The 14594-nt window shown below is 39.5% G+C and overlaps 1 protein-coding gene across 1 annotated transcript; it reads left to right on the top strand.

Moving 5' to 3' along the window:
• The first annotated feature begins 7148 nt into the window (after positions 1-7148).
• oxtrb (oxytocin receptor b) lies at positions 7149-12439 on the top strand. The gene is made up of 3 exons (XM_080495935.1): positions 7149-7216; positions 7341-8452; positions 11668-12439. The coding sequence occupies exons 2-3, from the start codon at positions 7528-7530 to the stop codon at positions 11943-11945; spliced, it is 1203 nt and encodes a 400-aa protein (XP_080352061.1). The 5' UTR covers positions 7149-7216; positions 7341-7527; the 3' UTR covers positions 11946-12439.
• The last annotated feature ends 2155 nt before the right edge of the window (positions 12440-14594 follow it).

Consider the following 14594-nt stretch of genomic DNA (forward strand, 5'->3'; position numbering starts at 1 on the left):
AACCAAACGGCAGCTGTAGCAACAGGCTGGTTTGTTATGTGACCCCCCCACCTCCCACCCCCCCCACCTCCCACCCCCCCCCACCCCCCACCGAGTGCTGGTGCACACTCACATCGGGACGTCTCCGCGCTTACATCACCACGTCAAAACGACTGTCGCTAACGTGCACCGACGACGCCTTTCCCTGCTGCAACGCTGGATTCCTTCTCTGTTTACATCACGGTTCTCAGGCTGAAGAGCCTCCTTTGTGACACTCATCTGTTTCCCGTCAAGTTTTTTTTGTTTTTTTGTTTGCACCCAGACATTTTTGCAATACTTTGAAAGAACAGAATCATGCGCTTCCTCCAGTAAAATGTTCTAAGGTTCTCCATCATAAAGGAAATTAAATATTTACAATCAAAACCACACGACTTGCTCCGTATGTTCTGTGCTTCAGTGCATTCAATTTAAATTCAAATAACACCAGTGCCTAGAAAAGGTGTTGCTTGTTACTGTGATTAATTTGGGGTTGAGCAAAAGGAATAAAGAGGTCTGCCATTTTCTCAGAATTTTCCTTTTCCAAGTGCTTCTCAAGCATTGATGGATTGGGTGGTCTGAGATAAACGTGGGCTTGTTTGAAGAAGACAATACTCAGGAGAGACAAGAAAAACTACATGAGACAATTGTGATAAAACATCATGGCTAGCAAGCTTTCTCCAATGTGTCAGTAAATCACGGATAAAAAACAAAGCAAAGCAATAATCTCATCAGGATGTAGGCGCCTTTGTTTCCTTCGTTAGCAGAACCTCAGAGGATTTATTACAATGTGGGAGACAATGATTTGTCCAGGAAACTCAAAGGCCAGTGTGCAGTTCATTCATTCATTCAAAAAAAAAAAAAGAAAAAAAGAAAAGAAAAGAAAAACACTGTGGTTGTGGAAAAGAAAAAAAAAACTTCTGGGGACTAATGAAAAAGAAATCAACCTCTATCAAAGTGATGGATAGCGGAAAGCGAGGAGGAAAAGACCTCAGCAGCCATCTGTCAGACACGGGTCTTGATTCTGTTACAGTTTGAGCACACTGACATTTATTGATGATTACACTGCTGACTGAAGCATCCGGATGAATGCAGAGATACACAGGAACAGTCTGTGACCCCAAAAATCCTCCAAACCCACCATCATAATGCACCAAAACAATCCTCAACATTCAGCTGAAGAAGGGAAATAGCGACACTCCGATAGGTGAAATAGTCGCTGAGGAGAGCGGAGCAGGAGTGTATATGGCAATAAAACCCTCTGAGACCAGCAACCATTGGAACACGAACACTCTGAAATGTCATGAGTCTGTTTGACTTCATGCACATACCTGCAGCAACCTATGTTCCACAAACTTCCCTCAGCATCAATCTAAAACTACATGAACTGAAGCTGGGGCTCAAAAATCTGCAAATGTCCAAATATTTAGCGAGCTGACTTTATATCTGCTGAATTGGGGTTTTTGCTTTTTTCCTCTTCTGTGAGGAGGCTACATGTTCTCACTGGCAGTGTGTGGGTTTCTCTCAGTGTCCAGAAATGTTCTCAGTTTAAAGTCCCAAGGCAGCAGAATAAGGGCACCATAATGTCAATTGACATATTACTGATGATTGTTGGTTTTATAAAAACAAAAAAACAAAAAAACGACAACAAAAAACTGTTGACACCGCAGAGTCACACCATAAATGAAGGTAGGGAAAGGTGCAGCCGTCTGAGGTCTTGATGCTGGCGGGGGTGAGGCAGGGTGATGAATGGCTGAACGCTGAAGATGCTCCCTGGCCGGGTTGAGAAATGAGCTGGTGGATGGAGGAGGAAGAGCGTTACACAACAAAGGATTTGAAAAGCAGGACGACCATTTTACAGTGACATTTAAAGAGCAGGGTGTGGAGATTAGATCTGGAACAATGTATGCAGAAAGCAGCTGGACAAAAGCAGCAGTGTCGGGGTTGAAGATTGGGTTGTTATCGACTGCAAATGAAAAAAAAAAAAAGAAGAAAAGAAGAAACTGAAGCAGCAGGAATTGCAGGTGGAACCATAAAGACATGAGTGTTTTCCATGAGTGAAGTGATTTCGCAATACTTTTGCACTCGAAATTCAATTTAAAAAATCACATAATATGCAAATGAAAACCTCTGCATAATCCCTAATGATTGGAATTGCTCACACGTTCATAATTCGTGGCCTAAAATGCAGCTATTTTGGAAAAAGTGACTCAGAATCTCTCTGCAGAAAGAAATCTATGTTGCTGATATTTTGTGGATTTTGTTGAAGTTGACAGAGATCAGGGCAGATTGTGATAAATGACTTGTCTTTTCCGAGGACACGGTCAGCAGTTCTGGGTAGATCCTGTAGTTTTGTCCCATTTGTTCCAGGTAAGTTATTTTAATGACTATTACAACCAACCGTTGGGCAATGTTCACTCCTTGCCTGTATTGTGTCTTTTGGGTCTCTGTTGCTGGTCATTTCCATTTTTTGGAGCAAAATAAAAATATCAATACTGCTTCCACTCAGAAGTCAATAATCACAACAGAGTGAAGTCGAATGGGTTTTTTGCTCTAATTTGCATGTATTTTTAAGTTGATAAATGAGTTATTTCATTCAGTGAGAAGGAGTGCCTCATTATTAAATCTTCTAAAGTCTCTAAGAGATTCATATTCCATGCAATTTAAGTGTTTTTATGGGTTGTTTTTTTTTTTTTTTTTTGGAGGTTTTCATCTTACCAATAATTGCAGTTTTTATTAAGTAGGTTTCTAATCAGGTTTTTATTCTAACTCATTTTTCAAGGCCTGCTTCATTCATTTGCATTTATCTGAAGTCTTTTTGATCTCAAACAGACTTGAATGAATCATAAATATCCTATACATTTTAACTACTTTCATAAAGTTTGCACTGAGACAAATGCAGCAAAGTAAAACTGCTTTTTCAAAGGTGAAAAAAATAAATGATAGATGTTATCAGAGATCTTCAGCAGATGTTAGTTGGCTTGAGCTCCTTCATGCTATCTCAGACATTATCAGTGACGTTATCGCCGCGCCTCTGTAGGGGTCTTACAATTACTTTCAGGACTCCTTGTTCTTCTTCGCGCTGGAAATAGTTTTTTAATGACAGTGGCTGTATATTTTCTTTGTCGGTCTCGGCTGCAGAGTTGGTTTGGAGCCAATCAGTCTCCTTCCTCACAGTTCTTCTTCCCTCACCCTCTAAATAGACACCGATTCATCCATGGAAATTATGTCTGCCTTCATTATTATTCACCTGTCGCTGCCAAGTGTTGAGCTGCATTATGTCCCATATTAAAATCTGTTATTCTCATCCGCAAATAATTACTGACAAGACAATGCTTCGAATCATTGCTGGACCGTAATTCAAGAAGCGCCTGCAGGAGAAACCGAGGCGGCAGTATTCAGATTTTTTAAGTGTTAACTACCTTTTCCCCTGAGTGAATATCTACCAAAGCTCTGCCTTTAATTAACTAGTCAACTTTATTTTGTAATAGGAAGTTTACATGTGTGCAAAATTCTATATCATAATACTATTTATATAGGAAGTTAATAAAAAGAAAACCCTGTTAAGCCTATGTATTATCATATGACCAGAGTGCATGGGATGGATGCGTAATGGAAGGTCGTATACGGCAGTTCATGGTAAAACAGAATTACACAAACGGCATCACATAATGTGCAAATAGAAGGTAGCAACAATAGCATCGTCAGGTCCTTGCATGGGAATAATAAAAAAACATTGTTCAGCCTTTTAACTGGTGCACTTGCAGGGCCTAAGGCATAAACAAAGTAATTGGCAGCTTGAGACAATGAATTCATCATGATTTAATCTTATTAGCCACCTAAACTTGTTGTGGCCATTCCACGTTTCATGTCGTCCTGTGCTTCATGCATTATGGGTGATTTCAACAAATCGCAGTCCTGTCTTCAGAAAGAGACTGAGTTTTTTTTCTGAGAACCAAAGTCACATTTGCATGGAGATCATTTTTTAATACAAAAAAATAAGGTGCACAGTGTGATCAGTGCTCTATCAAATGGAGAGTGGACACCAACAAACTATTTAAAGACTAGAACAATCAATTATTCACTGTGGAGAATCAATTATTCAGGCTTTCTGTCAACTGAGTTATTGAGTAGATTTAAGAACACAAAAGAAAGACACTAATCTTTTTATAGAAAAGAGACGGCTGTGGGTCGTCTCGTAATCATGAGGTGGATAGTTTGAATCCACCAACCCCATTAAACAGTAAAATGACCTTAAAAGGTAAATGCTGTTCACGATTTACCAAAAACACTTTGTACTCTGTTAAATATCCTCATTACAACTCCTCACTATAAGAAAAGAAGAACATTGTGACTACCCCAAATTTCAGTAATATAATTGCTGGTTGCTTGAAAACATGTTTTTTTTATGTACTGATGATTGGAAAAAACATGTTTAGATTTTTAAAAAAAGACATAGATTATAGTCGCCACCAAATAAAATGAGGTTCCTGTTTACTTTCCAACATACCTCTTAAGATAGTATCTGGTACACATATAAACAGACTTGAGGGCTGTTTAATAGAAGAAGTGATTGCCGTTATTGCATTTGCAGGTGGGCAGTCCAGCGTGTCAAATAAAGCCAAGAGTTTTCACACAGAACATGTGACGTTCACATGCATGACTGGCGACAATATATCACTCCTCCGAGGCCGGACCGACTTTGTCGTGGCCCATTTGTGGCTGAGCTGCAAGGAATTATTCAACAGTAGCGACGGGCAAAAAAAAAAAAAAAAACCGGACGGGTCCTAATTGTTTTCAGTCTAGTCAGAAAAGAGTGGAACAACCATGGAAAGGAAAGAAAAGAAAAGAAAGCATGCAAATCTAGGTTGGGGAAATACACAAAGGATGTGACATAAAAGCAAAGATTATTTTGGATGAAGGTTATTGTTGTAATCGCCTTTCTTTATGGAAACAGTGGTGTCGGAAGGGTTAAGTGATGTCAGTCATTAAAGTGAAATTTCTGCCTGTTCTTGTATCATGAAAGGAAAATAAAAGTCAAACCTGAAAGTTGCTTTGAGAAGTAGATTTGATTTTATGTACTTGACTCCAGTCAGAGAATAATCTTGCGTGTTTGTTGACTGTAAGAAAAGAGTTAGCACCGGATGATGAAACATGGGGGAAGCAAAAGGCACTGAACACAAAGGACATGACATCATACATGGATTTCAATCAGAAATTTTACCCAGAACAACATGGAATATAAGGAGGTCGGGAACAGGGAAAAGAACAAAACAAAAATCAGCATTATGACCGAGACAATCATAATCAAAAACACAAACACATTCAATCCCACAGGCAATTTAAGGTCACCAATTAACCCCAGAGGCGGCCTGATGACCAATTAAAAAAAATAAATTGTCAAAACCTGCTTTACCTGTTATTTTATTCTGTCTGTGTGAGGAGATGTGCTCTGACCACAGTTCTGTTTCACACTGAGTCCAATTTGACCCCGAAAAAACAACGTTGACATTTCAGGAAGCTGTGTTATGTTTCATCAAGAGTGTTAATATTCAGTGGTTCACTGTTTCATGCCATAACTTACTTTAAATGTATGTTTTGTTTTGTTTTTGTGAAGTCCTTGCTTGTACTTACCTTTTCCCATTTCATTTCATACCATGACTTCCTCCCTTTGTGTGAATTTCCACCAGGGTGATTGTCTGCTCCACCTTTGATTGCTTTCACCTGATCTCCCCTACAGCTTGTATAAATAGTCCTTGTCTCCTTTCGTCTTGTTGCCATTTCATCTTGTTCTGCTCCACACTGTTCCGTCACGTACCAGGCTTCCATTCCTTTTCAAGCTTCTGATCATTTCTGACTCTTTGAGCAGTTCTTCTTATTTGTACTTTAGATTCTCCTTGAGAGCACCTTTTGTTATTTGTATTATTGTTTGTTTGTTTTTTTAGCAAAGTAAAGACTTTTACTAAAATTCTGAGTTGTGCATTTGAGTCCTCCAGTTCTTGATGGTTTTAACAAGCTGTTTGTATTTTAGAGGCTATTTTTCCACATCTTGAAAGCTCTAAATGTTGGAACTTGAAACCTATAATACAATATTTAATACCAAAATTGACATTGTTGAAAAAATACTTAATTTACTATACAATATTTACTGTTGATAGAATTAAAAAAAAACGTTATTTCATGTGTTTATTATGAATATGCAGTATAGTGTCATAGAAATCTGTGAAAGCAATTGCAGCAGTTTGAATGTTATAATAACTGCTTGTGTTGTGTGTCTGGATGGAGAGACATGGGAAGGTTAATATTTGTAAAACGAAGCGGTAGGGGGGAAAAAGGGGGAAAGCTCTGAACTCGGCTAAAATAGTGATTCTCTTGTTGGCTTAAGATTCTATTAAGTTGTTGACAAATTGCACTGAAGACACAGAATGACATAAAACAAGACCAAAAAAAAGATAAACACAACAAATGAAAAACAAAACCTTTGTTTTCTCTTGTGGCCTTCTTTTTGCCACGTATCCGTCCCCTCATTAAAAAAAAAAAAAGAAAAGAATAGGGGGCGGGGGGGGGGGCGCCTCTGCATGGTTCCCACCCATTGGTGCGCCCACAGCCTCTCAACAAGTTGTTCCCTGTTGCGCCCAAAAACACAAGGCTCCGGCTGATTCACTATCCTGTCACATTCTAAATAGACTTTTGGACTTCCTGCGGTTCTGTTGTGTGACTTAGTTTTACATTTTCTGCATAACGTTCCTGTGTAGCCCATCATCACAGCGAGTATTTACACCGTTTTTCATATCCATTATTATGATGACGTTTAATTCATCTAAATCTTATACTGTCAAAATATGATGTCAAGGTTTAAATGATGGTGATTTGAGTTCTTTAATAAGAACGCACTCATAGATTCAGACTAATATTTCTTATAAATTGCTGTTGCTAAAATGCTAAGATTTGAGATATGTGCTGTTTGCGGGTGTTTTGGTACATAAAGTAAGATGCAGGATGTCAGAGAGTACATAAATGATAACCTGCAGCTCCTACTGAGGCAGTTTCCTTCGAGGGGAGGGGGGGGGGGGGGGGGTCTGACATGGGTGGGATACGGAGCTTCCGCGGATCGCACATCACACCGGACGCAGCGAGTGATGAGGTCTGTGTCGCTCCAACATCCCCAAAGTAACAGTGCAAAGGATTGTTGTCTTCACGGGTGAGTTTCTCTCTCAAAGTCGATCTTGATACAGTAGTAAGTGCATTACTTAGTTGGATTTTAGTAGTTTGAAGATGAGCGCAATGAAGCAGTTTTGATTGTTTCATTCTGTGGTTCTCTGCAGGCAATCCCGGGTTAAAGTCATATTGTGATTTGATCTGAAGGAATCGACAGAACGAAAAAAAAAAAAAAAAACTTGGAAGAAGTGAGCTGGTCGTTAATGTCGCCGAGCCAATATATCTGAAAGTAGATCCAGTGTCCAGTTTTGTGATGTGATTGCTTGACGCGCCAAAGTGGCGCTTTTACGCACGATGGAGGAGTTTTTACGCGAGCAGGACAGTTGGTCTCATAATGTCACATGGAGCGACGTGGGTCATGGAAACACGAGCCGTTTCGGGAACAACACGGTGAACCCACTGAAACGGAATGAAGAAGTGGCCAAAGTGGAAGTTACTATCCTTTTCCTGGTTCTGCTCCTCGCGCTGACGGGGAACCTGTGCGTCCTCTGGGCTATCCACACCACCAAGCACAGCCAGTCTCGGATGTACTACTTCATGAAGCACCTGAGCCTCGCAGACCTGGTCGTTGCGATCTTTCAGGTCTTGCCACAACTAATTTGGGATATCACTTTTCGTTTCTACGGACCTGATTTGCTGTGCCGGCTGGTGAAGTATCTGCAGGTCGTTGGTATGTTTGCGTCCACTTACATGCTGGTGCTGATGTCCATTGACAGGTGCCTGGCAATCTGTCAGCCACTTCGCTCCGTGCACAAGAGAAAAGACCGCTTCTGTGTGATTGCCTCTTGGATGCTCAGCTTGATATTCAGCGCTCCCCAGGCTTACATATTTTCTCTGAAGGATGTCGGCAACGGCGTTTACGACTGCTGGGGAGACTTTGTGCAGCCATGGGGGGCCAAAGCATACATCACTTGGATGAGCCTCAGCATTTACATTTTTCCAGTGGCAATTTTAAGCATCTGCTATGGCTTAATATGCTTTAAGATATGGCAGAATTTCAATTTAAAGACCAGGAGGGAGCATGTCTTGGCTCTCACTCCAAGGCCCTCAAAAGGCGCGCACCCCCTCTCCCGCGTGAGCAGCGTGCGGCTCATATCCAAAGCCAAGATCCGCACAGTGAAAATGACATTTGTAGTCGTCCTCGCATATATTGTGTGCTGGACTCCTTTTTTCTTCGTCCAAATGTGGTCTGCATGGGACCCTGCTGCGCCAAGAGAAGGTAAAGTTCATGTTTTCCCTTTTACTAATGAGCAAGAAGCTTGAAAAATAATAATACACGTGTACCAGTGTATGGCTTTAACATGTTTGCATCAACATTTTAATTATGTATATATTTCTGTCATTCACGAGCTAACAAAATCACTAACTGGGACCAAATAAAAGTAACATTTTCCTCAAATATTGATAGTGGTGAATGTATTCCCTGTGAATACGCTCCATGAACTATAAATTAAACCTCATGTATGTAAATGATTTAGTAAATTACAGATTTCTTCATGTTACACAATATCTTCTGGAATGTCGAAGCCATCAGTTTGTCACTGAAGGCACACTGTGCTGTTTAAATGCAGACTCACAGAAGACTGGGAGTGTCACTAAGCAGCCAACTGTTCCAGCTGTTATCAGCTCATAGGAAGGCCTCAAAGCCTCTGGGAAAGTAAATGTACCAGACATCAAAGGGCTTCTCTCTCTGGGGTTTATATAATATACATTTAACTGACAAGTTCGCTCAAATTCAGCCTTAATGTCTTGTTTGTTTGCCATTAAAATGGAAAAAAAAAGCACCAGAGAAAATAATCTCAATAACCCTTCCAGCTGTGTTATCTTGAAAACTGTTTTAAAAAGTGTTTAATTTGGTAGCACAGGGATTCTAAATAGACCAGATATAAGCGTTATAATTATCTTGGTCCTTTTCCAAACTTGATCCACAAATTTAGGGAAAAACAATAAACATATTGAAGCCAAGATCGCATGCTTTGTTAACCATAAGAATAACATTATGTATTGTAACAGGGGCCTTGGATTGTTTTAGAGGGTGAATTCACAATGTTATTTCTCCTCATTTTAAGAAACATACACACCATCAGTGAGTGTGTGTAAAGGATCATTATACAAAGAAGTCAAAAGTCTTACCTAATGAGGATTTTATGTATTTATTTAGCATTCAGATATGAAACATCTCCTATTAAAACGGTACATTTCCAAAAGGTCAACCGGTCACTGACCAAGGAAAACATCTTCGTTTTCGCTGACTGGCAGATAATGGTTGATTAAGTTGGTTTGTACAAAAATTGCAATGCATAATGAATTGTTCGCTTTATCAATCTACATATTTTCACACTATCTATATTCTGAAAATCAACCAACAAAGAGGTGGGATGACATTTTCAGTTTCTTCTGTTTTCTTTCTAAAAATCCATCAGAAATCGTAGCTGAGTAGTGGACTTAAAATCTGAATATAAATCAGTCCGCAGTAGATAAAACTCATATTATCTTCCTTCACTCTTCAAACAAAACTTTTCAAAGTGACGCATTTCTTCCAGATCGAGTGTCAAAGTGAAGATAAGTCTGATTTCACTGCGTCTCTGCCAGTTTCTTTTCTAACTCACTGCAGTCTCTTTGAAGTAATGAAGCTCGGGGTTTGACTCCATATAGGTGTGTTTCCTGCTGCTCTGGCCGTTTGATTAAAGCGAGAAAACCATGAAGTCTCACTGCTTGAACTTTGTTGGTATCATGTTACGACCCGAAGAAGACTTTCTGAGGAACTTTGTGCACTCTTGCAGTGTTTGCTCAACTTTTTAATTCTCAAACTTATCTTTGATAAAGTACGTGTTCATCATACAAGTGACGGAAGTATCAACACAGATCTTATGATTTCAAAGTTGGCTTTAACTTAGTTTGTTTTGTTATTCTCAAAAAGTGTTGATATTACAGAAAATAAGCCAACATTCTATTTATTTTTTATGTCTGGAGGCACAATATGGACTGAAAAGTGTTTCAGTGCTGTCACTATGTTCATAATGGCAAAGTCTTCCAATGCCAAATAAGCTTACAATTCCACACAAATTGGTTAATCTGCGTAAAGTTGTGTTCTTGGGTTATTTATTTGACAATCCACGAAGCTCCACTATAACAATAAACTAAAAACTGCAGGGAAGCAGCAGAGTCCCGGAAAGAGAGAAGATCAGCTCCTTGGTGGAAAAAGAAAAAGAAGACAACAGGGATTGAATCTATCACACTCCATCGAAGTTCTTTTTTTTTTTTTTTTTGTAAAGAAACTTGGAGACATTCAACTTTCCACCGTTTAAGTTACGTCCTTAACGTGGTCCGCGTCTCAAACGATTGGAAATGCAATCATTTGAATGAATGAGAAAATACGGTGTGTTTTTCTACCTAGGACAGACTCTTCTGATCAAAACCATTCATCTCAATCGAGCAAGCATCTTAAACTTCTGTTTGTGTGGCGTCCATCAATCTGTCACACTTTGGTTCGCAATTGTAAAAGATTTCCAAACTATTTGAAAAGCTGCACAAAGTCAGGTCAGACATTGAAGCAACAGAGAGCACCAAAAATGTAGAGAATAAAATAAATGAATAAATAAAAGGAAGTGTAAAATGAACTCAGAAATGTTTTCAACACTTTATCTCCAATATAACAGGAGTGTAGATTACTAAATTAAACAATGGGTGGACTGGTGGCCTGAACACAGTGTGACCTACTTGTGTCCACATGTTAGCTGGGAGTAGCTCCAGCTCACTGCGACCCCGGTCTGGAAAAAGAAGGTTTAGAAGACGAATGGATGGATGGAAACAATACTTAAAAAGCTGTGCCAGTAGATAAGCATTTCACAGCCTGACCTTGGGAAGTTAGTGCAGGCGAGTTTGTGGTTCATTGTTGTAGTGAAGCAGGGACGGGCCGAGCGACGGAGGATACGAGGTGACAGAGGATGTTGGAGGAAGAACACCTGGTTTAGCAACTGTTTGCAGGAAGACGCAATAAAATAACAATGTCCATCTTAAGTTTTATGAACCAACATGTCACTTTATTGTGTGCATTGAGTGGAGGGCTGATGCAAGTCGCTATTACACCCCGGACAGTTCATTGGTCCGTCACAGGGCAAACAGACAGAAACACACACAAGTCAAGGTCACTTCAGAAACATCGGCAGTCCTGCTGATACTCTGTCAGAGGAAAGTCTCAGGAAAACCCACAGGGAGGCGTGGAAACTACACACAGACAAGCCCACCCATACTGGACTTGATCCATTGTGAGGCCAGGCCAGGATCCAACCATTGTTGACTTTGACTTTGTATTGGTACAACATTATTAAAAACAAAAACAAAAAAAGAAGGAAGCATAAATTACTCAGTTTGTTTTTCCAAAATGCTTTCTATTCAAAGCCAAATTGGAAGATGTTCCTCTTTTCTCCCCAGACATGGCCTTCATCATCGCCATGTTGCTGGCCAGTCTGAACAGCTGCTGTAACCCCTGGATCTACATGTTCTTTGCTGGTCACCTGTTCCGTGACCTGGTGCAGTGCTTCTTCTCCCGCTGCTGCGGCTGCTGCTGCTGCACACGGTGCCTGAAAGACTCGTGCAGCTGTGGCCAACAGGGCAGCCACAAGAGCGGCTCCTCCACGTACACCGTCAAGGACACGGGGAGTCAGAGGAGCCTCACTCACACGTCCAGTATGGGAGGACCAGTGACCTGAGGGGCCTTGAAAAGCCAGCTGGCAGCTGACCATGCTCCCTGTTATCGGGAAGCAATGCGAGACCTTTCCCAGGCATTTAATCAACTGCAGAGGGCGCGAGCTGGACATTGCAAGATGTTTGTTTGAACGTGTGAGGTGAATAACACAACATAACCCTCAAGTCCAGAGAATCTCCAGCACCCAGTGACAAGAAAACTAAAGATGTGATGTAAAAGTTGATGCTGCATCTGTTGAACTGATTGTTTTTACCAAAACAAATTTTTTTTTCTCCGGGGGATTAGGTTTACACCGTAATTCTACTAACTATATGTTTTCTCTATAGTGATTTTTGCTACTCTGCAAAATAACTCGTAGCATTTCCGCACTTTTTCTTTCCAACAAAGACAAATGAGATCAAACACAGTTTATACAGGCACCACATCAGAAATTCTTTTCAAACACATCATTTCTAAATTCAGCCTTGCACTTAGAATACTTGCAGAAATAAAAAAACAAACAAATTGCTCTACCCCGTTTAACGTGGGTATTAAGGATTCAGTGAAATGATTGTTTACCTCTTGTAAAGCAGCTTTATTGTGTTTATGGCGTCAGGGTTCTCAATGATATTCACTTTGGAGATTTAGCTTGAAATATATGAATGTTGGCTTGGTCCTTGTAAATGCAATTTAATTTATCAATACTGATTACTGTTTCGAGGGAACAGTGTTGTTAGGTAGATAAAAATATTGTTTGCATGCCAAGAAGTATTTACAGTTTAATTTTTTAATAGTTTCCTCTTCTCTTAATGTGTCGTCACATTACGTTGTTTTTTTTTAAATTTGTTGTATATTCTGACTCATCTTCTCAAACATAGATCTTTCTAAATGTCATTATGCATGGATGTTGATGTATATTTAATTTAATTGGACTTGACTCAAAGTATTTTTCCTTGTGGCTTTGTTGATTGTGATCATTATTTTTCTTTTCCTGTACAATTCTAGGTGTTATTTGCTGTTTATGCTCAACATATGGAGACTTTCAGCATTAAGTTTCAAATAATATTCATTGTTGACTTATAAGTATTAGGTGTGTTTTAAAATGTGTCAAACTTTATATAATGTTGCCAGCTGTCAAACTCAGCATTGTGATGTATGACAGCATTAGAACAGAGAAGCTCTGAAGGTGAAGGAGATTTTTATATACAACAGTGAGAGAAAATGTGTCAGCAGCACAGCTGTCAAATAAAGTCTCACTGCAGTATGAGTTATTCACTGATACTTTAAGGACTAACTTTTAGCCAAATGTGTATAAATACATTCAAAGTACAAATTAATACATTGTGGGGTGTTAAATTAAACATGCCGGATTATCAATTAATAATGTTAAGACACTCAATTAGGAGCAGAATCGTAAGGGTTGACATCAGCAAAACAATGAGGCTGCGGTCAAATTACGAGCACTTAATGCTGCATCGCAATCGGCTCTTTACAGTGCAAATAGAGACTTCCTGGATATTGGAGGCTTTTCAAGAAGGAGGCCGTCAACCCCGCAACCCTCTTAAGTCCAGTAAGTGATATTTAGTGTACATTTCTTGTAAATACCAACCCTTGTTCTCGTATAGTATAGTACTAAGATATAGATAATCTTTAGGAGGTATTAAACCCCAAGTAGAGATTTCTTTAGTGAGAAAAGATCTAATTACCTGTGATGTAGTGTGATTCTCTTCAGTTTTACGCAACTTTTCATTGGTATTGATTGTTTAATCATCATTAAGTATCTTTATCTTGACTTTAAAGTCTTCAAGTATATGAAAAAAAATGGTCCTTCATTGACACTGTAGAGCTGAAATTTTCAATCTGCAATGGGTGCCCTGCCAAAGGTTGAGGGTGGAAGAACTAAAATAGCTTTTTGCAGAAAGACTGGGTGAATTGAGCAGCAGCTTCATAGGCCAGTACAGGTGAAATAGATGGATCATTATAAAATAAAAATAAAAAATCCCTTTGAATCATGAACAATAGGTCAATTTAAAATCAAACATATTGTTACCACTCAAGCAACTCTCACCCAGATTTTACATAGTTAGTACAAAAACAACCCACTAATATTTTGGTCTTTTCACGGATAAAACACTGTCACCTTGACCTAAATTTCACTGAAGGACTGAGGGTTTATCGGCTGTTGTGTATTACAGCACATTCATGTTACCCGACAAGAGAAAAGTTCAAGATGTACTGGATGTCCTCTATAAATACTTTGTTCCACCCTGTTTCTTTTCAGTCTTTTTTTAAGGACAGACACACACATACTGACAATGAAGACTCAATAAGTCTCAAGTTTTCTCTATTCTGCGATTCAGCTTTTTGCATTCCGGGCTGAAGTGACAGTCGGCTGTGGGAGACGCAGGGTATCTACAGATATGTGCCACAGTGTTATTCCAATCCTGGAACATCTGCTGGCAGCTGCCAGTGATAACCACCTCAGACTGTCAGCAACACAGAATGCTCGACCAGCACATCACAACACAACTTGCTGTGTATAATACGCACACAGACTATTTCATTACAGTGGTAAATATGACCTCAAAAACAGCATCAGGTGAGGGTATACATTATATGTGGTATTAATAGAATCCTTACTTTTATCATGCTGTGTAAAACTAATTAAGGACAA

Source organism: Blennius ocellaris (genome assembly GCF_963422515.1).
Source record: "Blennius ocellaris genome assembly, chromosome: 4".
In the NCBI taxonomy this organism is placed as follows: domain Eukaryota; kingdom Metazoa; phylum Chordata; class Actinopteri; order Blenniiformes; family Blenniidae; genus Blennius; species Blennius ocellaris.

What these genes read in the sequence shown, in the direction of transcription:
- oxtrb (XM_080495935.1), top strand. Translation starts at nt 7,528, where the DNA reads ATGGAGGAGTTTTTACGCGAGCAGGACAGTTGGTCTCATAATGTCACA. An exon ending in CCCTGCTGCGCCAAGAGAAG is followed by an intron (nt 8,453 to 11,667) that starts GTAAAGTTCATG and finishes TTTTCTCCCCAG; the next exon opens with ACATGGCCTTCATCATCGCC.